The sequence below is a fragment of the Falco punctatus genome (assembly GCF_963210335.1).
Source record: "Falco punctatus genome assembly, chromosome: 1".
Lineage (NCBI taxonomy): Eukaryota > Metazoa > Chordata > Aves > Falconiformes > Falconidae > Falco > Falco punctatus.
Window position 1 is genome coordinate 33,055,142 of NC_137580.1, and position 27,005 is coordinate 33,082,146.

General features: G+C 36.4%; 1 protein-coding gene across 5 annotated transcripts in view; it reads left to right on the forward strand.

The window, feature by feature from the left end:
• The window catches only part of KCNIP4 (potassium voltage-gated channel interacting protein 4), a 433,458-nt gene that overhangs the window by 24,224 nt on the left and 382,229 nt on the right, over nucleotides 1-27,005 (forward strand). Inside the window, exons 1-2 of one of the 5 annotated variants that reach the window (XM_080371599.1) lie at nucleotides 15,188-24,790; nucleotides 25,150-25,298. The exons of 2 other annotated variants lie outside the window; for them this stretch is intronic. In XM_080371599.1, the coding sequence (XP_080227725.1) occupies nucleotides 25,151-25,298 (148 nt within the window). In that variant the 5' untranslated portion in view covers nucleotides 15,188-24,790; nucleotide 25,150. Of the gene's footprint in view, nucleotides 1-15,187; nucleotides 25,299-27,005 lie in introns of those variants that run through there. 2 more of the 5 variants (XM_080371598.1, XM_080371595.1) reach the window with 2 other exon arrangements.

Consider the following 27,005-nt stretch of genomic DNA (forward strand, 5'->3'; position numbering starts at 1 on the left):
ATCATCACTACTGAAGATGGAAATCCTTTCTCTAGACTGCAAGAAAAAGAACATTCAGAAAAGTCTGGTTATATTAGTTTGCTGCCTTTTACCAAATTAATGTAGAGCCATTCAAGACTATGGTTTCTGCATTCATTAAATAAGATGACTGCTAATACTAGCTTGGGGCAATCTGGGGATACATGAAACCTTAATTAAAGCTAGTGCTAAGTGTTGTATATTGGCATCAGCTTTAGGAAATAAAACCAATTAAATGCAGTTATAAAGCTCTTGAAATAGTGAACTGACAGTGATTTTAAGCAGAAAACTATTGAAGTAATGTATTCTTTTTATATTGTTTCTTCAGTCTTGCAACCAAGTTTAGCTTTGCAGGTTGGGACATAGTTTGTACTGAAAATCGGTAGTATGCTTTTTTTTCCTTTTTTTAAGTGTCTTATTTATTAAAATTGAAGGGTTTAGAATTGAAGCCAGTAATTACTTTAATGTGGATGATAACAGGCTTGGATACTATCTTGTGATTAATTTTCAGTCCAGCTAGAAAAGGATTATGATAACTAGTAATAGGGGAAGCACTTATACTTTAAATTGTTTTTACTGAAGAGCCACTTCTTGTCGGTTTATGTGATTATTTTGTAATAGCTCTTCTATCTTTTGAGTGCTATAAACACTTGCTTAAAGCACATTTGATATTTTGAACTTTTAAAACAAGGGATAATTTTCATGTTTTTTCTTAGCCTTTCTGTACACTTCAGTATGTCTGATAAGAAGGCCTTACTAGATCTGTATTTAAAAGGGAAAATACGAAAAAATAAATTGAACGCTGGAGAAGGAAAAGGGGCAGAGAACCTGTCTAGCTTCTGTCTTCACTACTGCTTTTTGATCTTAAGTGCTTTCTTACATGGTTACAATGATCAAATATCTATGTGACTTATTCTTTAAAGTGTTGATTCAGCAGTTTATTTATGCTGTACATGTAACTCCCTGTAACAGGAAAGGAGAAACCAAGCAGGAAGAGGGTTAAGTCTGATGCTGCACAGTCTGTTTATAATGAGGTATTTAAACCAGGCTGCCAGCTAACTGTTTCATCCTTCTGCTCAACAAGCACAAGATATATCTTTCTATAGGCAGGAAAGTTTAGGTCATGTCCTGGTTTTGGCTGTGATAGAGTTAATTTCCTTCTTAGTAGCTGGTACAGTGCTGTTTTGGATTTAATATGAAAATAATGTTGACAACACACTGATGTTTCAGTTGCTGCTAAGTAGTGCTTACTCCAAATCAAGGACTTTCCAAGTTCCCCATGCTCTGCCAGTGAGCAGGTGCACAAGAAACTGGGAGGGGACACAGCCAGGACAGCTGACCCCAACTAGCCAAAGGGATATTCCATACCATAGAGCGTCATGCTCAGTATATAAACTGGGGAAGTTGGTTGGGAGCCGCCGATCGCTGCTCGGGGACTGGCTGGACATTGTGCATCACTTGCTTTTTCTCCCCCTTGGGTTTTATTCCTCTCTTTCACTCTCCTCTTCATTGCAATTATTATTGTTATTGTTGTTATTATTATTATTAAATTACTTCAATTATTAAACTGTATATTTTTTCAAACCATGGGTTTTACCTTTTTCCAGTTCTCCCTCCCTGTCCCACTGAGGTGGGAAGTGAGTGAGTGGCTGAGTGGTATTTGGATGCTGGCTGGGGTTAAACCACAACAGGGGACCATATAAGTAATAAACACTGCTGTGCAGCATGTTTCATGGAATAACCTAGATGCATTGCTGTTCTATTCAAATTATAATTCAACCTTCAGCAATACCAATCAAATATTGATGTTAGGTCCTCCCCTTACAAATTCTCTATTCATAGAGCTCTTATGGATTGCTATAAGAGTTCAGCACCCTTGAGGACTTGCAAACTTAGACTTACTAAAGCCAGACATAGTTCACCAACCTCTAAGGGATAAACTTAGGTAAGGTTGACTCACCTTCGATGCATTATGCTGCTTAACTTCCCTTGATGATTAATTCCATTTTTAGAGATGCTTTTCTTCCTATTCTTAATGTCAGTACTTATACAGCAAAAAGAAAAGAAAAAAAAATAATTGTAGGCATTGGTAGGGAGAGTAGTTTTCTGAATCCTGTGCTTCTCTCTGTGGAAATCTTCAAGTATAATGACTCTTTTTCGCTGACACTGAATTTCAAGGGTTCTACAGAGAGTAGCAGTTGTTCTAAAAATTGTACTGTTCAAAGTGCACTACAAGGTCCTAAATTCTCCTGTGAGTTTTCCCTCTATAAAAAGATTGAGACTAAATTCTGAGATTAACTATTTTTTATGATGAATTTCAAATAAAAGAACATCCTGGGAAGAGCAACAGAAGAGTTTGTATGTTTTGTTTTATGGTTGAGACATTGAGGAGTACTTCATACAAGTATATAGGGTTTTGGCAGATGTGGTAAACAGAAATGTCTGTTCTTTGCCATGAATAGTACAGGTTGTCAGGCTGGGTAAAAACTTAATATAAGGAAGAAGTCAACTACCATTCTTTTATTGGTCAAATCACAGCTTTATGCCAAGTTTACTTAACTCTACTACCATTTGGTTAATTTTAATGAAATGAAATAATCTTTCACTTACTTTCTCATTTTGCCTCTTAGGAAACTCTTGTGGCCATTTGAAAGCCATTCATTCACAACACATTGTTTTATCTGTATTGGACCCAGTATTATTGTTATAGTCATGACAAGTTCAGCTTTCTATGTAAAGGAACTGGGGATTGCTCTGCGGTTTTTTGGAGATAGAAATTACCAGTAATGTCAGCCTCTATTTCTACAACTACTGTCATTGCTTGGCCTGATTCTTTTGAAGACTCAGGAGAAGAATATTAAATATGTACTTTACAGCAAGAAGGGGCTATGTTGAAATCTCACAGAAGTAAGAAAAGACTATAATTGACATAATTTTGTCATTAAATTGCAATACACTGGTTTGGTTCAAATACTAATCTGATGCTTTTTGGACACAACAAACAAAATACTCTGACCCGTTCATACCATTCACTGGGAAACACCACAGCTTAAGAGAACTGTAAATGTGTTAACCAAGCCCTGACAACGTAGAGTTTTTCTAAGTGATGCTAAATATACTAATAAGAAATTCACTGTTCACAGCAGAATTCATCTGAACCTTTTTTTCAGCCAAGCAGACACTTTAAAGTTTACACAAAATCTAGGGCTGAGAGCATGTGGGGAGAGGCTGAAGGTGTACCCCGGGGACCAGAAGCTTTAGGGGGCACTCAGCCCTACCTTCAGCCATTTAATTGCAGCTGCGGTGGGCTTCTCCAGGGCCCTGGTGATTTGCACAGCCATGACCTATCCTGTGATGGTACAGCTAGGTGAAGTCACCTACTGCTTGTGCTCCTCTCCTGTTCCCAAGCCTCCTACCAAGGTTGGGGAGGGGACTGTTGCAAAGCATCTGTACCACAGCTTGGAGCCTCCTCAGGTGACCAAGAACATTTTACAGTGCTCAGTTTCATATCACTGACAGCACAGGTAACAATCTTAATCTTCCAATTTTTTTTAAAAGGTTATTACGTTGTTATCATTAGTGCCTGCTCATTCTGGCTTTCATCAGACGGATGCCTTAAGGAAGTAAAAATGCTAAATTCAAGAGAAGTTTCTTCTATATTTTTATGGTAAAGTGATAATGGGTTAGTACTGCATGTCTTGCAAAAAGACAGAAATAACTCCTTTGTTGGATTTTTAAGCAATCTCTTTGTGTTAAGCAGCTTGGGCAAGGATCTGGGCATTTCTGGGACATGTCTGTTGTTTAGAAAGGTGTGATAACCCTGGCACTACCCTTTAGTAATGATTTTTGAAAAGCATCAGCATTTACTGACTTATCTTCCTTTCAATAGATGAAAATGCCTTCTTGAATACCTTATCGGAAATCTGTTAATGGAGATTTTAGTGGATTTTGGGGCCTTAGAAATTTATTCAATACTTTTGCATATTTTTATCCTGTTTATAAGTGAAAATATCACGTGAGTTTATGAATGAGTTTCAGGATTAGTTAAAAATGGTAATACAAAGTTTTCATGTATAAAAATCTGATGTTGCATTTTTTGTGGCTGTTAAATTTAGCAGAACTGCTGACATCAGAAGACACAATGGTGCATTTGTGCATTTCTTTCGAAATATGTATATATTTTCAGTTAACCCTGAAATTAAAATGGTTTTAAAGGCACAAATTTAAAATGGAATTAAAAATGAAATTAAAATGTACAGAAACTTTGTGGTGATTTTAGTATCAAAATATTAAACGACTTCAAAGTCTTTCCAATAATCCAGGGAATCAACAAGCTAATAAACAAGTACATAGTTACTGCATAAATGTTGCTCTTTTTTCATTCTACGAAGTGTTGATCAGAAATGGTCAGCAAATTAGAATTGAAGCCCTAGACATAATCTTTTTAAATGGAGCAAGTACTCGTATTCAGAATTGTATCCAATTTATTTTTATAGATAGTTAACATACTATAATAATATACTATATAATTGAATCAATACCTGGGATGAATAAATGTGGTTTTGTTTCCTGTGCAAGTACAATCTGGAATTTACTGCCACAGAAATGGTTGTTTCATTCTGCAATGTATGTAGAATAGAATGTCTCATTTCTTTTATATTGAAATGTGGAAAATAGGTAAAAGTATGGTCTAGGTGAAGAAGAACAAAAGCTACTCATTTTCTTAGAAAAGATGGACGAGATGTCTAGCGTTATACCATGCAAAAAAAAAAAAAAAATTAAAAAAATCTTTTGAACTCTGAAAGGAAAGACATTTGGTTTCCAGAGCTCCCTTAGAACCAAAGAGCTGATTCTCAAAACTGTTTAAAGACTGTGGGAGAACTGCTGCAGGCAGCTTCTGAGAAATGAGAAAAGTCACTTCAGATCAAAAATGAAGAGACTACTGTGTCTCAGTTTGCTGCTTGGTTCTTGGATTTCCTATTACCATCTGGCCATATCAATGTAATAGATTGTTTTAAAGCAATAGATTGCTATATGCCTTCTACCTTCTTCTTTTGAGACTCACTGCTGTGGTAATTTGAGTCCAAATTAAGCAAGAGAATTCAGTAGCTGTCCAGTGCACCATACATGAATAGCTTTTAATAATGTGCACTGCTGGAGCTTATACACATAATTTTTCTTTGAACTTTACTTTCTTCTTTTTGTAAGTATTCTAATGCTCTGCAGTGTTAAACCCACCTCTCTCCCTTTGCCAGTTACTTAAAAGGAGAGATTTTTATGTGCCAACATCAGGCGGCTGGTACAAAGTTAGCTGAGTGCTAATTACGATTCAGAAATCTTCTATGCTCAGAACTGATTATACACAAAGTGAAAAATTGTCCTCCTGCTTGGTTTCCATCTTTGCAGTTTTTGTAGGTACCTCTTAAGACTTCAGTTCTTCAAGCATTCAAGTACATAAAATCAATTTCCAAATTAAGCCGTTTTATTAATACATGTGTAAGAGTTATGAAGAGTCTGTTCACTCTCCATTTCATTTTACCTGGGGTCACAGTTAGAAAAGTGCTTCTGTTAGACTATCTTCTGTGGGGATTAAGTATTTGCTAAATCCAGGAATCAAGGGGGCTTTCTAGATACAGATATTTTATTGAATCAAAGGCATTATAAGCTCTGAACAGTGAAGGTGTGGAAAGATTTCGCATGAAGCCTCAGAGGAACCAAGCAGCTCTACGATCCAGAAGCTGGAGAGGATTCATTTGGTTCTGGTTCTGAGGTTGTCTTACGCTTAGCAGAAGAGGATTAAATGTTCTTCACATACTCTTGTAAAATGTGCAAAATATACATCTCAAAAGTTGTTGACATCATCTAGATTTAACCATTTGCATAAAATTGTTTATTCCTCCCCACCCCCAAAATGGGGATTGAGTTAAATAAATATTAAGAATCAGAAGTCTTAGGAGAAGTATAACACTTGAATTCAATACCCTCCAAAAGCATTTGTAGTGTAAGTTATTTCTATCTAATATAATCATTACTAAACTTGCACATTGTAAGAATTGATAACATGAGAAAAGACTGATACCTTTTTCCATTAATTGAAGTAATAATTCTTTTATATTTTGTTGTTAGTCCAAAATGTGATTAGTTTCCTAAATGTATTTTGATTTGTTCAATACTTTTTACTTAAAATGTCTTCGTGACCTTATGAGTGAAGTAGAATAAACTTTTTTTTTTTTCTGATGTGTTATCTTTATGTTTGACCAGATTACAAAACAGACTGTGTATTCATAGAGATACTTTCAGAATATTAGTTTAATACACTTTTCATATTTTAAAGACTTAAACATCAGTACTAGTCAGCATATATTTTCAAATTACTCAGTTGTTAAAACTACCTTGCAATATAATGAACTTAGTATACTCCAGTGTAATTAATCTGAAAGTTTACCGTTACATTTTCTGTTTTCAAATTCCAGTAATCAACTATGTGTGCTGCTGCAACTGAAGAACTATAGTGCTCATCTGCAGATGTTTTATTTCTACTTATAACTTTCTTAAATCTTGATTGCCTTAGGATGAAACTTTACAGGTCTTTTTGAAGGGGTAAATGTTAAACCTGCCTCATGAAGCGTGGAGAGGGGGAGACTTCCTTATTGGTAGAAAGAAGACATGCAATGCAATTAAGACAAAATTGAGACTTGTCTAGATAAAATATCCCTATCGCTAAGAATACTTGTGTTTCACAGTGAAAACAGGTCTAGGTTGTGTTGAACTACACTTTTTAGATGTGAAGAAAAGGTTTGATTCTGCACAGTCTTGTTGACAGCAGTGTAGGCTCTCAGCTGCTTTAAGCCCATATGAGGCCCCAGCTATAAAGCCCACAACTCTGAGGAAAGAACCTTGAGTTCTTATGGGTAATAGGCTGGAAAGATCAATTATTTACTCCCTAACTACTCTTGTAGACTCCTCTCCAATCATATAGGCAGCCTAGAACTGAAACTGGTTTGTTTGCCTTTGAGTACACAAGTACACCAGGAAACAAATCATCTTTTCAAGCAAGAAAAAATTATCACAGTAAATAAGAGTTATTTAGGAGACGGGAATATATATATGTTGATTTCCTCCCACTACAGCAGCTGGTAGTTCCTTACCTTTTCCCTGGAAGGTTGCGTGGTTCTAAATTCGCCATTGTTAGAAGAAAAAAGCCCAAAGAAACCACGGAATAATGTTCTGATGGCAATTATTTTCCTATTTTTGAGCTACATAGGCAGGAGGTACTGTTATTCATGGATAATTATTCTCTGCAAATTGTCCAAAAGTTTTCATAAATATTACTTGCAACCAATTACTGTACCAGCATTTCCCTTCATTCAGTCTCTCACCCAAGTGCTGTAGTCTGTTGCATGAACTGGCCTCAAGATTATTTTTTATAAGAGGTGTCAGAGTGACAAAGGTATGGCGTTACAATTGACTGTTTTTGCCACAAGGCTTCTTTTGGCTGTGATAAAATTAGAAGGTAGAAGATTATTATTTTTTCCTCATGTTGTGGGGGTTTTATTATCGGGTTGCTTTCTCTCACATCTTTTATTTCCAGTATAAATTTGCTCATCATTTGTAGTATATGCACTGAACCTGCATTTATTATATTCTTTTCAAAGGGTCTTGATTCCTTTTGCAATGGTAATGATTTGTCTTTCCATATACTGAGTGGTGTGTATAATTAACTTGCAGGAAATAGGATCAAATTTTGAGGACTTGCTTATGAAAATCAATCGGCACCTAGGTGATTGTGTAACCTCTCTATTTTTGCAGCCTCATTTGCCCCGCTTCTTCCATCAATCCTTTTTTCAGATGAGGATATAATTTTGCAGTTATCCCAGAAGTAGGACTTCAGAGTGTACTGTGCATTTCCCAAGACTCAGAGGAACAATATTATTCTTAGAAAAAAACAACCAAATAACCAACCAAAACCAACAAGCTAAATTTCATTTTTAGTACATCTCATAATGTTAATTTCTTGTGCATTTTTACATAATGTTAAGTCGTGAATTAGTCTAGTGTTTATTTAGGGAGTTTTGTTTCCTCACTCCCCCGATTCTACTGATTACTATCCACTGAACATTTGGCACATTGATTTTTTAATCTATTTTTTTAAACTCTCTGTTTCTGTCAAACAAGGCTCAGAGATATGTAATTCATTACATTGTATAGGCGTAGAACTTAGGAAAGTGGTGATTTTCTGAACTATTTGAAATTTGGCCATTACTGTTTATATATGTGATTTTTAACTTGTACCAAATGGTAGATAAATCCCTTGCACAAATACTGTTTGCAGCTATCTTACCAAAGACAGTACTTTTGTTTTATCCCCGTTTACAGTTGTTTTCATTTCTTACACTTCAGAAGATGGATATATGAGGCACGAAACCTAATCACTCAGTATTGCGACACAAAAGTAAATCTATTGTCTATTTGCAGAACTGCACAGACATGCATCTTTTGAACTGCTGTCAGAAGCATTTTTCATAGTTCAAGTTTATTTTCTCTTTGAGTATTTAAAATTTGATTGATGAAAAATCACATTAGTGGTTTAACTGAAATACTGTCTCATGTGCTCTCAAAGGACTTCCTTCCAAAGCTTCAATCAAATTACTGGAGATGGTTTAAAGGACATAGGAGCTGAGGGAAGAAGCTAAAATCAATACAGCCTAAAATTCATCATCTGATTTTTGAAGTTACTGATTCTTGTATATCATTTTAGGACTGTGTTCCTATTAAACCTGGGACAAAGCAGCACTCCTTTACTTGCTAGATTATGACAAAAAAAATTGCTTAAAGAAGCAGATATTAATGAGAGAAGGTACCGCTCTGGAACTCCAGGTGTCTAGGTCAAATTCCTGACTCTGCTGCATGCCACCTCAGGCAAATAGCTCGGTCTCGCTGGGCTTCCATTCCCCATCTGTCAAACAGAGACAGTGGATGCATCCTTCTGCCTGGCCTTTGTCTTGCTAATTTGTATCGTGGTTCAGAGGAAAAACAAATGTTTCTTAAAGTGTGTGTGTATAGTACCTAATACGCTGAAGCCATTAGGTACTTCCATAATGCAGTAAGGGGTGATGGCCTCCAGGCAGGGGCATTTTTAATGTGTGTTCTGTGAAATGGATTTGCAGCCCACTTCAGACCAGTCCTAAAATGTGTTGAGCTTTCTCCTGGTCTTTTGTCAGATTATAAATTTTATTGTTTGGTTATCATATTGTGGTTGCCATAAAGAATTAGCACTGTCAGCACTTACCGCCCTGAGGTGTTTTGTTTGAGTTCCCCCATCCTGCTTACCCTCTCTACTCACAAACACTCTTATAATAGAGCATTATAAGTAACTAGCATCTACCAACTATTGATAGATAATGGCTTTTTAATGGCTTCCATTGCATTGCTAGTAATACAACTTTTGCTTTTATGGCTCTTTTGCATTTCATGAGCTCACAGTGCCTATGAGTGCTAGGACTTGATGGAAATTGAATGGACATAACAAAACGTTTTCACACTGCCTAACTTAATCAGGTCAAAAATGTAGCCAGAAGAGGGCAGTTCAGGGCAGAACATGCAGGAATTCTGCATCTTCACCTTCTGATGGGGCATCTCTGCAGCACTATAGGTTGAATTGAGGTAATTTATCCATTCAATTTAAAGAGGGAAGTTGGCTGCTAAAACTCATGTGGCTTCTTTACCCTTTCCTCCCCTATAACACCTTTTTTATTAAGATTTTTTTGTATTATTCAGGTGGGTATTTCTTTCCAACACAAAATCTTCACTATGAAAAACTGTGCAATTTATAAATGCCTGCAGATGAGTTGAGGTATGTAATAATGTTTTTAGCATCATATTTTTTACATGGAAATGCCCTCTGAAAATCTTCTGACATGATCCTTTAACATCGAATTGTTATTACAATAAGTAATTCTTTTGTCCAAAATTAGTATCTGGAAAGAAGTAATTTGTCATGTGTAAAAATCTGTGCATAGTCGTATTTTAATATAGCACTTAAAATGGAAATGAGAACATGAAGTATTTTGACAGGCATTTGGCAAAGTTGGAGATTATTCAGTAATGTGTTTCCTCTCTTTAGATTAATTTGGCTATTTTGAATTAGTGGAAAGTAGTATGTATTAGTGTGGTAAGGTGAAAATTAATGTTGTGTCTCACGAAGATGGGCTGAGTTACCATGTTTTTCATCCTTTTACTAAAAGTTCATGCATCATAAAGTCTTGCTTTCTGTGTTCATTATACAGGTATTAAATAACAAACTGTCCCCTTGGATGTGTGATGGTTATATGGAAAGAACCTCTGGCACTGCAATGAATTGTCAAAGAAATGAAGGAAAGCAAAATACAGTTGCCTAAATTAGAATTTATTTGTGATCACGACCCAGTCCTATAGGAAATACCACGGTACTTAACTACCCTAAGTTATCCGAACCCCAGAGGATCCTTAGCTACATTAGCATGGTACAAAATTAGGTCTGGGAGGAGTATCTGGATGCCAAATCACTGTCTCATCCTTCTGCAAAGTATTACTTTTCCAAAATATGGCCTGAACTCTTAGTATTTCTCTTCTTAGATGAACAGCAATAGCAGAAGAGTTGGGGAGCTGTGGGACAGCTGTTGTATTAATTACATGGGCTGGTAGTGTTTCCTCTTATGAGTATTTGAATGTAGAGAAATTAAAAAAGGAATTTGGTAATGCCACATGTCCTGAATCTTTAGCTCTCATTCTCAGTATTTACTTTGCATCACAAACTGAATTTTCAATTCAAAAAGAAATGATGGGGAGAATCTTAACTGCAGCAACATCTCTTTTCCCCTTCCTTCTCAGTCTCCTTCCTCCCGCCCCTGTTTCAGTCTCCCTCCCTCATTATAGAATCACAGTTAGGAGTTCTTTTAAGTCAATTGAAATTATTTCTTTTTTTGTTATTATTTAATATACTTCATTGTGTTGCAGGATGTAACAGTATAAACATAGTCTGTTGGTATTGGTGTGTGGCATCATTCCGCTGGTGACACCTGTCATGAACATACACAGAAGCTACTGCTCCATACCAGCAGCATAGGTCCTAACTTGGAGTACCTGCATATTTTCCTGAATGTTTGGGTCTTCTCTATTATTACCAGTGCACATACTTAGTATTTTTCTTTGCTTGCTGATATCCCTGCAGTCTGTCAATATTTCTAAGCTAGTCACTTAATTTAGACTCTTTGTTTTTCCATCTGTAATATGGGATAATAATGGTGCTTAACCAACTCTGTTCAGCTCCCCAAAATCTGTGGTTAAAACTTTCTCAGTTATGATTGCAAAAGATGAACCAGAATTGTTTGGCTGACCATTACACAGCGTATGACAGAAAGTGACTATACCAAAGTGTGAGAATCACAGTATTTCAGCTGGTGAACTCCAGTTACTCAGAGCTAGGAACTGCCATAAATGAAGGAAAAACGAACAGAAATCAGAATGAAAAAGAAAATCAGCATATTAGAAGCAAAGCATGGAACCCCCGCCATCAAATAAGTGGTAAGAATGCTTATTTCTCATTGTACTGGACTTGGCTTTTACAATCTGAAATGCTAGGTCCTGGAGAATAAATTTAATTATAGATCTAATGCTAATAATTATCTATTATAGATCTATTATAGATCTAATACTAATAATTAGATACAGTAATTGTTGGCATGTCATATACAGTCTGATGTGATAGAAAATATTTAACTGAAAAAATCACAGTAATTTTTCTTTTACAAGAACTAGAAATATGTGTATTTTTAAAAAGGAATATTCATTTCTTCCCGAGTTCCTCGTGTTTTCTCTTCTATTTTAATGTTCTTTAGAGTTAACACATCCAATTACAAGATGGGGACAATGACAAAGCTGAAAGGTTTTGAGTTTAGCAGCAAAGTCTGCCTATGTCAGACACACATCAATTTACATGACACAGGAAGGTCGAAAATCTCATTATTATTTGCAGTGTTTATGACTGCCTTCCTAACCAACAGCTTCAAGTGCTGAACTGTAGGTGTTGGAAAGCCATCTGATCTGTGAGACAGTTTATTAATTTGAACTACTTGATATTGCCTAAAGCTGTGAAAATAGGGGTATGCTAAAGAACGTTATTGTAATTATTCCATTAGGAATCCCTTCAATTATTCAGGTGTTTTAATCACTTGGACATTTAACACAGTGCTAAATGATAATCATCCGATTAAATACAGATTTGTATGGAGCTTTGATGCTGTTCTTTGCTGAAGGACAACATAGGGAAATGCAGACAAATTACTTAATCCTGAAGAATTGATTAATCTTGAACTAATTTGCTAGAATTTAAATGTTGTTAGAAGTATTGTTAGAACCTCTGAAATTTGCCAGAAAATCTGAGAGAGTTGCTACAGAGCTGTGTTCTATATTCATGGCTTTATAGTTATATTTCCAGCTTTCAATGACAATGAAGATAACCTTGCAAACAAGCTGTAAAATGAGGGAATAACTACATAGTGCTCTTTCCTTCCATGGGCAAAAAATAGTGGGTTTTTATATCCAGAAATAATCACAGTAATCTTCTAAGCTGACCTTCTTCAGGCAGAGGTCTTTTTTTCACCAATAAAGAGATCACCACTAATATTTAACTACTCTAAAATTCCATCTTATTTTCCAGATTTGTCTACCTTCAGTTTCTACCTTTTGTGTCAGGCTTGGTACATGTCCATCAGTCTCAAAATTTTTTTCATAATCAGATCACTTTTCCATTTATGAGTATCTTCACAGAGATATGTAGTCGTTCCTTAACTTCCTTTGTAGTCATCCTTTGGAGTTACTTCTCTGTTTTTGTGGACTCCAAACCAGAATGTTGTTCTGGTATAGTCTTAGGGGTTTTTGTCTGAACAAAGATAAATTCTGTATTCTTTGTTCCTAGAAGTGTTGTTTTGCCTTCTGCTGAACTGAACACCCACCCCACCCCACCCCCAACCAGACCCGAGTTTATCTGGTAACAGTAAAATGTCCTCCTGATTACTTTTCCATCAATCTTTCCATTTTTCTGTATAAGGAATTAACAGTGTGCTTTAAATTGCTGATATAATCATTGATGAGTTGGACCAAAAGGCAGTCTCTTCTTCATTCACAGGTGTATTCTCATTAATGACTGACCCCTACCATTTATGTTTAATAGGTTCTTAACTATGAAACAGTAAAACTTAATGAAAAGAGACATAGCTGAAAGACAAACATGAAAGCTGATGGAGATGAACACACTAGTGACAACAGAGCATGTAGCTAAGGTGCTATATCAGACCTCTTTATATTACTTGATAGAGAAGGGACATAAAAATACCCATGTCTAAGACAGGTAACAGTTATAATTTGCTGGTATCTTTTCGGATTCCTTGGTTTCATAGCAAACTAATTGTTCAGCTCTCAAAAGATGCAGTTACTGAATCTAAAGTTTATTGTCATTCATCAAAGATGAACAGTTTCCAGCTACCCTGCCTTCATAAACACTATAGAAATACGTAAAATTTTACCTTATTTTCCATCCTTTATTAGCACAGTCTAGCTCCGGTCTCACTCTTTGAAAGAAAATTATTCTTTATGTGTGTATGTGCCCAAAGAGGAAAATGAGAAATTATTCTTATTCATTAACAATGTGAAATAACTGAGTTTTCTCTAATTTAATAAATATAAAGATGAGCCTTTTTTTTCTCTCTCAAGTACATCATCCAAATGATGTAAAATCTGCTGAACTGCAAAAGTGTGACACTACTCAATTACAGCTTTTCTGTCTCTTTCCTGCACAGCTTTTGTGCAGTAAGAGCACAATATGGAGATTTCTGAGAGCTTACTATTTCACCAGAAAGTGACAACTTTGATTTTCTGGAAGGTAGCAGTGGAATAGTTATAAGCTTGCGAAGTGTCTTCTGTCATTGTGAAGTGTTAGAAGAAGGTACGCTGTTGATGGAATCTGTTTTTGTAGTTTCTGAGTACCCTGTATCACTATTCCCTTTGAGGATTTCACACTAACGCTGTAAATACCCTGTCACTGCTGTACCTGGACAGGCATTTAACATATGTTGACAGTACATAATCAAACATAAACCCACACCTTGAATATTCAGAAATTGCAAACTTTCATTTTTAAATAGTGCTAGCCTGGTAAACCACTTTAAAAAGCTGTTTTTTCCCCACAAGTAATACTATAATCAGCTTTTCCCTGACATGATCTCATGTAAATATATCACTAGATTAAGGCCCATGCTGATAAAGTTCTTTCTATAATGAAAAGTTCTGGTTTAATATTTCAAGATTATTTTGAGGAAGAAAAGGCTTCAAGTTGTTCTGGTTATCTGGGAAGTATTGGGAACTGCATATAGTCTATGCTGTACACTTCGGTTACACTATGCTCCAGAGGGAATTTTGGGTGGACAGAAGCATGAAAACAGAGTCCTATGCAAGTGTGTAAGTGTACTTATACAAGTGCATCAGTGTACACTTACGTGTGTAAGATTGTTTGTACTTCAGCTTCAAAATAATTATTCTTATATGTGTTTGAATTTGAGATAGGGATTAATAAATTGATGAGACGCTACTAACTCCTGTGGCACTCTTTCATCCATGCTTTTAGTACTGCATAAGAATCATTAGGCTATTATAGAAAATCAATAGCTAGAACATGGCTATTAAAGGGTTTTTCTTTAGTTGCTGATATTCTGTGTGCTAATTACTGAGGAAAGCTGTCGCTTTTAATGGTAAACCTACAGTTGTTAATTGTTTGGTAACCCATTTTGTGTGTTTGCTGTTCAGTTTCTCTTAGAAATTGCAGCCATGAAAGACACCACAACTATCAGTTTTCCTAACTGCCCTATTAGTCTCTCCAATTAGGCCAAGAATTTAGAAGAAGGAAAAAAACGTTGTTATATGTAGCTGTTCCAGTGGAAGACTGAAGGTATTGCTCTCGTACAGTGCTTCTGCTTTCCCTGTTCTGTGACAAAACAGGACATTTCTGTTGCTATTTGCTGGTAGGCACATTCACAACAAACACTAAATCTTTGTAAAGTAAGCATTTTAATTTGTATCAGTGGCCCAAGTGATTGGGGGGTGTGTGTGTGTGTGTGTGTGTGTGTGTGGTAGGCATTCAGCCTACTAGATGCTGATTCAGCTTGAACCTAAATTGCAAGTATTGATCAGCTTGGCCTCTGGGTATTTATAAACAACTTGAACCTTTAATATCAATGGCAGATGCAAACATTTTTGACTGCTGCGCATGTTGTATTTCGTAAAGACTAAACGCTACTGGACAGCCCTAGAAATAGAGGAAACTACTACATAAGAATGGTACATGTCTCTGAAGAGCCAGTTTTAACTTGCTATCTGTTAACAGATCCAATAGTTCTCGAAAAATTAATCTGCACGAGGCAGCAAAATCCATGCCACTTATTATTTGAACTTACTAAATAGTAATGTCATTAAATACCGTATGTAAAATGCAGTCACTACAAAGCTGCACAAAAAGGCTCCTCCTATTACCTTTTTAAATAATAAATTACTTTTTTTGCTTGGCAGCATTGTTTCTGTCTCCTGAGTTCGTCTCAGCTTACCATGATGTAAATTTCCACTTGGTATAGGTTTTAGTCTCATGTCAAAACCATTAAGGAAGAAATACATGCACAAAAGATAGAATAGATTCAAATGATAATTTATCAGTGCTTGATAATCACCTGAGCCTGATCTTGCAAAATGTTGAAGGCTACATCCTTCTGTTATCTACAGTAAGAGCTGGAAGTGCTCAGCATATCACAGAATCAAGCCTCGATGCTTATGTGGCTGCAATGTAGTGCAGTTGATTATATTCTGAATTTATATTCTCTCAATGTCTGTTCAATCTTTGAGGCCATTTATATCTAGGAAAACACAAGTTATATGAGAACACTTTCATAAGAGTAAGATTTTATGACAAAATATGAAAGCCTATATTGAAATTCAGAAATATCTACTATTATTTCATCTGCTTAATAACTTTTTTCACTTTGCATATGTATCCAGATAAACACACAGCTTTAGAGTCTGTCTGAAAATACTTCTATTGTTTATATCTCCTATTCTATTGTCCTTGAGATGTTTATCATTATTTTGCTGAGCATAAGGCAATAAGCATAAAGTTTAATGAGACAATAATTTTCAAAATTATTTTATTTAGTGCAACATTATATGGCAGCCTCAAAATGAAAGTTTGTATCCAATCTGTATTGTTTTCTCCAAAATTTGGAAGATCATTAAAGAGTTTAGCTGATACTTCATCAGGGATCCAAGTGACAAATGTGTTCATACTGATTCATATGTGCAGTGTACAAGCAATGTGTACATCCCTGGTAAATGAGACTTCTGTGTCTTTTGGAGGAACTGTATGAGTTATGTTCTACTGAAATATGAAATCATAACAACTTCCTGTCTACTAGTTGATAATCAATCTTATTTGAAACCAAAATGAAATATGAGACCTTTTTGCTTCCTTTCCCATGTGTATTGTGCAGCAGCATTCCTGTTTCTCCTCAAGTTCCTTCTTCCGTGACCATATTATGGCTAAAACACTTCTCATGGCCAAATCAATTTTTCGAAGCTTCTGATTTCATCTATTCAATTAATTGCTCAGGTGCACTGCCTTTTCCTTGCTTTTTTTTTTTTTTTTTGTATTTTTCCATTTTAACCATTTAAAGGACTTTATTTACCAACATTACTTTGTAGAATCTGAAATAATTGAGATTTTGTTCCTGTTCATGAGGGAGTAAAAGACAGCAATGATGATTGCTTTGTAGCAGGTAGGAACTTATTTTGTAGATGATTTATTATAGCATTTTCTTATTCTAAGCTGTTTATATCTAAAAATACCTTGAATGAAGGAGACCATCCCTTAGAAATAATCATTTCAGATACTAGTAATAAATTGTTTGTAAAAACAAGCAGGCAGAAAAGGGGGTCATTGAAATATTTTGTCATTGTTCAGTTGGCTTCGTTTGTTAGTGCTGCCTCATCTGCAGCACCTTCTCTGGTAAGCTGGGGGGTTTTTTTGATAGGAGCTGGAGGTTTCTACCTTTCCTGTTACCAGTGCTATGCTACCACTAAGTGTTATTCACTGCTGCCAAAAAGTGGCTGTGTAACATCCAGTAGATAGGAAAGGAACCTTCAATTGCGCTGATAATATACTTTGTTTCTCTTTTAGTTAATTTGTCTGTGAAAGCTTTGCAACCTAATTCAATATGCATTTGATTACTTAGATGTTCATAAATAAGTCACTGTCCCCATGAGGTTTACTGGACATGTTCTTAATTCTGTGGCATTATAAAAAATAAATTAAAAGGATATTTAAGAGCTGAACCCCTTTTCTCTGTCCTGTGCTGAGTGATCTATAAGTATGGAGGAAAAAAATATGTTTACATGTTCTGACCAAATTAATTCTTGTTGCGTTTTGGAGGCTCCACGTCACAAAATAGGGATGGGTGAGCTGTTTCATGGTTCTTTATTTATAATTTACTTGTATATGATAAAGGTCCACTAAAATAGGAAAGTCCAGATAGTTTCTAGGGATATTTTGACAAATAATGAGCTAATTAGGAGCCTGAGCAAAAGCAAAATGTAGCACTATCGAAAGTAGTGATTATCATCTGAAATGGAGCTCTGATAGTTGAGAGTTAACTGGGAGTCTTCTGCTGTTTATGTTAACAGTTTTGAGCACAACAGATGTTGGACCCGTAAGAGAAGTCAAAGTCTGGCAGGGAGCTATTATATCCAATCCATGTAATAAACAGAAGACTACTTTAAAAATTAATACCTCTCACTGTTTTGCAGCAAACACAAGCACTTTCATTATACAGAATGTTGCCTACAACTTTCTGATGACTATAAATTACAGAATGTAATTAATACTGCTATTGATAAGTAAGATGACTTGTAAAAACCTGTAAAAATAATGACTTAAACCAAGAACAGATAATTTCCATCAGCAAATTCTAGCTGCACTTTCTCTTCAGAATTTTTTGGCATGTCCATATGTTTACAGAACATAATCAAATAATCTACTTATATTTGTTTCCTCTACTTTTTATTCAACCTCCCCAATGTCATACGCTCATGATATTACTTTTGATACAGATAACATGATTTCACACACTATTCAGGGCCAGTCTCACATTCTGTTAATTCTAAAGTAGCAACCTGATCGATCAAGATTTCTAACAAATTATACACAAACCCATACCATAATTTGTATACAATGCTGCCATAATTAATCTCATGTTTGAGTTTTCAGACTTCTAAAATAGGTCTTTTACTTGTAAAAACATGATGATATACAAATGTAAGAAATAGTACCTATTTTTATGGAGAGATATCTCTGCCCATGGCAGGGGCTTGGAACTAGATGATCTTGAAGATCCCTTTCAACCCAAACCATTGTATGCTTCTATGTAAGACTTCAATATATTCTTCCTGTGACAAAAAATAAAAATTATTTTATGTCATATATTAGGAAGTTAAAGAGTCCAATACAGTCATTAATTCTTCAAGAGCTATTGCATTGATGACACTTCCAGGTATGTTGCTGCCCTTTCTTAGTATCTGAACATACCTTTCTCACAAATAAAATGGATCAGCTTAGTATATAGTCTTTGCATGTTCGTCTTACTCAAGCCATCCCTCTGACCTCCCTCTGCCAGTGTCCATCTCAATGGCAGAGGAAGGACCTCTTCAGTTTAGAAGTACCCAACCAAGGCAGTCTTCTCAGTTGGCTGATACTACTGAATAGTTTTTGAAAAAATTTTTTCTAAGGATCGCTGATGTGGTGCCTTTCACAGCAGTAGACTGTTCAAATTCACTAATGTAAAGTTACCTATGGAAAAAAACCCTGTTGGGAATAACTAAAAAGTTAATAGGGCTTGCATATCCTTCCCCCCCTTAGTTTCTCCATTTGTGCTATGATTTTGGAAAATGAAAGGTTACTCTGTACCTGTAATAAATTATGTAACAATTAAGCCTTTGACATACTGGCAAGAAAGCTTTTTGAGAGCCATAAAATTTTTATTTTTATACCAGTAAATAGACTGTATTTCTCTTGGCTGAGAAATATTTATTACCACCGAACATCTAAAAACCCCTGCCTCTTTAACAATTGGGGTAGGAAATATATGCACCCCAGAAAAATGCTAAGACCAGGCAAGAATTTTTGATTACCATTAACAATGGATTAACTTCAAAATCCTTTCTGCTCGTATCAGAGTCACTGCCATCTCTCTTATCACTGTAATCTGACAGGAAGGTAAACCCTTCCTCCCAGTTTAGTTCAGCTACTGAATCATCCAGTGAGAGCTCATCCCAGTATATCTATAACCCCAAGAGGGCTCATTACAACGTGAAATTTCTCTGGCACAGTGGAGGAGCTCTCTGAAATTCCCACCCACAAATACTTGCTCTCACTTATGTTGCTCATTGTTCTTGCTGCAGTCAAATAAATGTTGAAGATGTCAAAATGTGTTCCTGTCACCTGCACTGCCCACAAGCACTGTGACATGGCATGCATGAACACAGACATTCTCCTTCTAATCCAGGCAACCTGATTACAACCTGAAATCAATTATTAACCTGCACTGTCCCACCAAAGGGTACAGAAGAATTCCAGGGTAGTTCTGCCCCACTATTCCTATATCTTTTATTTTATCCTCATTTACAACATAGAGATTCACCATGCATGAACAGGCAAGATCTATGGACATTTTATACATCAAGGAGGATGGCCTTTTTGAGGTGAGAAAAACCAAAGACAGCAGTTCACCCTGTATTAGTGGGATATTTTCAAATCCTTCCCACAAACATTTCAGAGAGAATGGCACCGCTCAACTCTTCACTAAGTTCAAGTTACATTACCATTTACTTCTTTGTTTTCTTTTGGCAAAAGCAGAACCCAAAATTTTAATTGATATTGAAGTGTACAGGAAGCTTTTGATTCCTGGTATTTATCCAATAGCCTTTTTTTTTGCCTATAAATAGACTAGCAAATGTTGAAAAGGATAAAAAAGTGTTAACAGAGCTCAGGTTAATGCACCAGCAAAATCTTAGAGAGCACTGTACAATGAGAGTAAATAAATAGCTGATATATTTTTGCTTCCAATCATTTTCTGTTCCATCTTTTACTTTACAGAAAGAGAATAAAATTTTCCTTTCCACTCACAAATCCTCTCTTTCCTCTTCCAAAACTAGATATCATAAAATGCTATTAAAAATTACTGCTGAGAAAAACAAATAAAAAAAACCAACAACCAAACAACCGAAACTCTGCTTTTTCTTTGAAGCATCTCATTGTAATATTACTTAATATGTCAGCAGTCACCCACACATTCATCCAGGACTGGATTCCGTAAGCTTGCCCTATTTTTCAGTAGTCATTTCTTAATTTACAGCTTCAACCTCTAGCAGCCTAAAGTTTACAGCAGACATCACTGGTTTAGCCTAGCTTCATCTCTGACGTTAAAGAGTTTCTTTCTTCAAAACCCTTACGAGGCCACGTAGTCATCAGTGAATGTTCTTGAAACAGTTGTGCTAGAGTAATTGATTAATGCAACTGATCAGTTCTGTAAAGATTCCCCCAAAAAACCTGTGTAGATGCCATGCCCCTTTTGACTGTTTCATTTGGAATATCCCTGAGACATTTCTCACTCTGTAAGGAGGTCCCTGGTCTTTCCAACTGCTATTTCATTATCAAGTGAAGAATTATATGGTTTTCAATAAGCCCACCCAAAATTCAGTTCCATATTTCCAAAGTTCCAATCTCATTAAGCAATATTGAGACAGTTTGCATATACGCTGTTATTGAAGCCATGTTCAACCCAGTTGAAAGACATTCCCTTGTAGCTCCAGTAAATATTGCTCACATTTTCTGTGTGGCATCATGTAGCCCTTATATGATTCATTAGCTTGTGACTCTCTGGAGTTTTTAACTGACATGATTTAGATCACTCATAAAAACAGTTATTTAACCATCAGGAAATGATTATCAACTTTTTATACAAAACCCCAGCTTTATTTTTGGGTGTAACTGATTAGAGGTGAAATCTGATAACATGAAGTAGGGAAAACCTGCTTTCTTTAGGCGGTCCCCACCTCCTGCATGGTTACTGCTGCAGTAAAAAGCTTGTCTTCCCTGACCTGAGGCATTTGGTCAAGATGTCTGCAGATTCCCAGTTACTTCCACAGTAACACGTTAGGGCTCAGACCAGAGGCATTCCAGGGATTTTTACAGATCATTTCTCTACATCTGTCTTGTTGATACTCCCACTAGTACACAGCTCTGCTTATTTTCTTTCTGACCTGTTTCACTACTTGCTCCCAGTTGGTGGATCTCCATATCCCCAGATCCTGAGGTTGCAGTAACTGAGTTGCAGGCTGAGTAACTTCTAGGTACCAGTCCTACACAGGTGCTCCCTGAACAACTGTACTGATTTCATTTGAACATGCTGAAGGGTTCAGCCTCCCACTGATCACCCGCAGTTAATGTACTCACAGAGTGCTCTTTGGCTCCCTTTTTAATTTTGTCTAAATTTTTCAATATTTCAGTGTATTAAGGGAAAGGAAGGAACCTGTGCAGCATGGATTGAAATCCTTTCCACACGTGATAATTTTCTCATGTTACTTACAACGTGACCAGGTTTTCTCTAGTATCTCGTGTAATGAATTTTTACAGTCCTTGCACCTATAAATGTGGAATTCGCTACCAATCCATTTACTTTTCTCAAAGCTAGAGCACATGATTTGCAGCGAAGGAGGTAAATCAAATGTATTGCTTCAGAATAGTGATGCCAGTTCCTTTTATAAATTAAGTACTATGGATATAATAAGGTGCAGTATCGTTTGTTTGGAAAAAATCAGTGGTGCCTTGAATTTTACTATTCTGCATCATGAGTTTATTTTAAACTCACTGCAAAATTCTAGCATAATGATTAGTGCTGCAAAGAACATCTGATTCATGTATACTTTTATTATAGAAGAAAATTGCTATGGAGTTGATTAAGATTTGAAGTAGGGAAACAGATATGGTGTAATCGGAACCCCTTGACATCTTCTGAACCATTTTTAGAAAAAAATACTTCCTTCTAGAGTTAAATCTCAAGAGAAGCTTTTCATATCATGGCAAATAAGACAGTTTTCAGCTGTATGTAAGAAAATCCTAAAGATTTCAGCAAGGGTTCTACCTCTCCATATCCTCTGGAGCAGTGTAATTGAATTTGTGCTTTCATACATCTCATCTCTGGCAAAGCTCCTGTTTATTCTTGTGCCTCCTGAAGTCCTTATTTGAATGTTAATGTGAGGGCATATCCAGCACCCCACCCCCCCCACCCCCCATTGCACATGAGCAGTTGCTCCAGGTCTAGACAGTACGCACTCCTTTTTGCTATCCCATCATGACATAATTTTCCCAGTTGCTTGCTTCAGCTCCTAGGCCTGCTTCCCCATTCGTGCTACCTTTGGATTAATGAATCTCTGCGATGAGGCAGCTCTGAATGGGCACTCTGAGGAGCATGACGGAGTATGTGGTGAGCCCTAGCATTTGAGCTGGAGGATCAAGGATTTTGTAGTTGACCTTTTCATGGGCAGGCAGCTTCTCTGAAGGCTTATATCAAGAGGACTTGAACTTAAATTATTTCAACAACACACTCAAATTTTGGCTGTTTGGAGCTATGCTACACGGTGCTACATTCTCGTGCTGCTGGGCATAGTGTTGGCTTTCTCTTTGCACTGGCCAGGGATGATACAGATGTGTTCCACCAGAGATGGGTGACTTTCTGTGGACGCTCTGCACAGACCGCGATCAGAAGTGAACCTCCAGTTTTCAGAGGGATGAACTCTAGGTTCTAGAGTACATTAGTTTCACTTGAAGACAGAATGTAGAAATATCTGTGAGCATTAGCATTGTCTTTTAAAAATAGCTGTTACTGCTATGCAATAACTAACATTTGTGCTTTGCTGTTGCAACCCAAAATTCTGTTCCAGGAGTCATTTGGAAATCCAGACTGAATTTTTTTGTGGTGAAAATGTGTTTCTTAGCACAGTAAAGCACCAATATAAAATCAATATTTATTCTGAGAATGGCATCTTTGAAGGATATGAAAGCTGTGAAATATGCTTAAACTGGAGAAAGTTTCTTTGCTGAAGTTTCAGAATTTTCAGAAACTCTGTTACTAGATTGAAATTCAGCTCACTATGGTAGTGGCTTGTGATGGGAATATAGCCATGGCTGGAATGCTCTGTCATGCCGCGGGACTCAAAGGACCTGATACCAGCAAGTACTGTTCCAACAGTGTAAATTCAAGCCTTGTTCAGTTCTAAATAGCAATGGGCTTGAAATATATCCCTAGATATGAATCTGAATGAAAGTGCTCCCCTTTACTTTGGCTGCCTAAAAATTGGTTATTATGACCTATGCTTCACTGCCATTACGGACAGAATTCACTGCTGATTGATAGGCTGTTTGCAGAGGTGGAATTAGTATGCTTAAAAAACTCCATCCTAGCCTGTGCTGATAGACCTGAGATGTCTCCATTTGTTACAGTTAGGTACGGGGTTTGGTATGTGACATTTTGTGCAAAGCAAAAGAGTTAAACCACAGTTCAAATGTACACAGGACATTTCACATACATGAAACATGCAATTTTATGTAATGGGCATTAATTCAGTTAGGTGGAAAGCTGACTGATTAAAAATCCTTGGAGTTCTAGTGTCTTTTAAAAAATAAATTTCAGGAAATGAAAACTTGTTCCTTGATTGTTTTGCATAATCAATAGAAACTGCTGATGCAAATACACACAGTAAGGCTATGTGTTACATCACGCTTGCTTTCTTAAGGAAGCAGTAAGTTTACAATTAAGAAGTCAGCCTTGTTTCTCAAAGTCTGCTCTGTACTGTGACCAATACCAATTATTTTTTTTCTTTGACTCTTTCCTGACTTTTGTCTTTAGAACTTAAATTGTGTTTAGTGTTAGATTCAGATTGAGGATGGCAGCACAGTGTGAGGGAAAAGGAGGGGAGTAAAATCGGGGCCACTTTGTTGTCCTGCTGCTGGCTGGGCGCAGTTACTGTCTGTAATTAGAGTAGCTCCCCTGGTGCAGCCTGTGGCCGGCTGTCAGAGGGCTGCTGCGGCTTGCCATTTGGTTCTGTCCTCGGCAGCACTCATCTCCTCGGCATCTCAGGCTGGAGCCTGCTGAAAAGCAAACGGGAATGCTGTTTAGGACTCCTGTGTGACCTTGGAGTAGCATAAAATTCCTGGAGTACTGGGTAGGTGCCTTTTCTGGGGTTTATGGCACTGGAGTAGGGCTTTGGCTAGGTCCTAGTCAGCGCTGGTTGTTGCTGCTGGCCCCTGGCTCCTTCGAAGTGGCAGTCTATCAAGAAAAATAATGTCATATAGAAATTTATTGGTCTGCCTGTGTGATTCAGAAGGTAGTGTAGAGAAATGGTCCCCAAGTGTACAACTGGCTTTAAGTGGTTCAGCTGCTTTTCTGCATTTGAGTGACAGTGGTATTAAGGCAGCACAGAATCCCAACTATTCATCTTTTCTGGGTAAAGCAGCTGTCTTTCAATAACAGCTAGAGGAATGCAGCTCTCCTCTATGACACTGATGTAAGGCAAGCTAAGATAGGAAGGATAATAGGTTCATGCATAGAGGATTACATTATTTCCTATACCTAAACAACTGACTAAGGTAAGAGGTAAATAGTTATTTACCGTGTAAAAATATCCTATAATTTATATCATTTAAGTAAAATCAATTTTTTAAAATAGTAGATAAAATGTGATTTTTCCCCATCTGTATTTTTTACAAATACATTAATGTTCCAGATAAATAATTCAAAACAAAAGAATATGAATACAATAATTCAATCTAAGTTAATTAATACTAAGAATTTATGAGCTAAGAATAATGGTTAATGAGATCCTAAAGCTTTTCCCTTTATCCCCAGTCTGTCTCCTCCCTTCTCCCCCCATCTCCCTTACCCCAGCCTATGGATTTAAGTTGTGTATATATGCTTCAGGAAAACTAAAGGTTAAGTTTTTGTTTAGGATGGAAATGTTAGCCTCTGAGAAGAAAACACATGAAGGGAATGAAGATTTGCAACAGTATCATCAGAAGCCTGCAAACTGCAAGAAATTGCTTAGAAATTGCTGCTTGATAAAGCGAATTTTTGCCTGGAAAAGTTTGAGCTCTAAAGGTACCTTTCCTACTGAAATTTTTAGTGTAGGAGAAATTGTTGTCTTTCCATGAATTCTGAATTTTTGATACACTGGTATTACTGAATTTAGCATCAGTCAAGTTACAGGTACAAAAAGTCTCTGCTGTCTTCGATCTATTGTGTAAAGAGATTAAAAATGGTACAGCTTTGATTGAATGTGCTTTATCATAATGTGATATAAATAATGGTACTGAATGAGCCTTCATTTTGTAGCACATCAGAATACATCATCTGCAGAAAAGGTCTGCAGAAAAAAATAAACCTTCAATCAGAAGATAAATGAATAAATGTAAAATCCCAGCAATTAAATGCATCAACTTATCGGGGCCCAACCCAAAAATCTGTTTTGATAAGTAAAACCTCCTTTGATCACTGTCAGAGTATATTTACATGAAAATTACGTGGTCAATCCCTTTGCCTTTGAGGAAATGGAGAAAGGTAACATCCTGTCACTTTCATACACCATGATGATATGTACTGTATTTATTAATAAATACTGAAAGAAATGCTTCATTTTAAATTGGAAGTTGGCTGTGAAATAGCTCACCAATTGGAAGTTTAACTCTTTTATGAATAATAAACTGAAATGCAACCATCCTGAAGTGATGGTTAATCTGCTTCATGTTATTTTCCTCAAGAACATATACGTAGTTAAGGATTTGATTCAGCAGTGATCCCTTTTTTTACCGTTATATTTGTACTTTGCAGTATTATGTAAAAACAAAACAAAAAACTGCCCCAGAAAACCCTTTTGTGTTTTGGCAACATTTTTCATCACACACACACACACACACCCTTCTCCAGGTCCTCAGTATACTAAATTTGTGTCAAACAGAATGAAAAAAATGCATGAGGTTGTTTTGTCATGAAGACCTAAGTCACCATATCCTGAGTGATTTATTATTTACACATTTACTTCAAAGGATATGCTCTAGTAGCTTAGTTTCAGCATTTAGAACCAGTGAGCTCGTTAGATGCAACCTACCTCTGCCTCTGGTTTTAAACTGCCCTTAGCCCTGTATTATCCAAGTAAACAAGTGTTCGATATGACTTTTCATCTAAGCATAATCATTTAGCTATTCTTGGCCATTCATTTTTAAAGCTTTAGGGTAATATTTCCAACAAATGGCTGTTTTAATCACTGTACATGTTTGATTTCTGATTACTGTATCAGTTTGTACATGTAATTCCCTGCACTTTCATTTACTTTTTGTATTGTTACCAGAGCTAATGAAGCCAAAATTAATTTCCTGTAACCCTTTCAAAACATTCATCCTTTTGTTCATGGGAATTTTAGATTTTTTTTTCACTGGATGATTTATTAGCAATCTCAGTGGGCTAAGGAATCAGCTTTCTGGAAATGGTGTGGGAATCCAAAGTGACTTGAAGTTGCTTTAACCTGAAGTTAATAGGTCTGATTCTTCAGTACCTTTAAACTGGCTAATTATTTGCCCCTCTGGAAAGGGTCTTAAAACAGTCAATAAGTAATGAAAGAACTGAAGATTTATTTTGTCTTGGTAAAGTGAATCAGCAGATCTATGAATCACTGCAAAATGAGGCTCGGTTAAGTTACTCTGGGTTACTCCAACAGAGACAAAATCAGAATTTGACACAGTTTTAACTCAAAATGAAGCTATTGATTTTGCTTTATCTAGTACCAAATGATAGAAAGCACATTTCCATAAG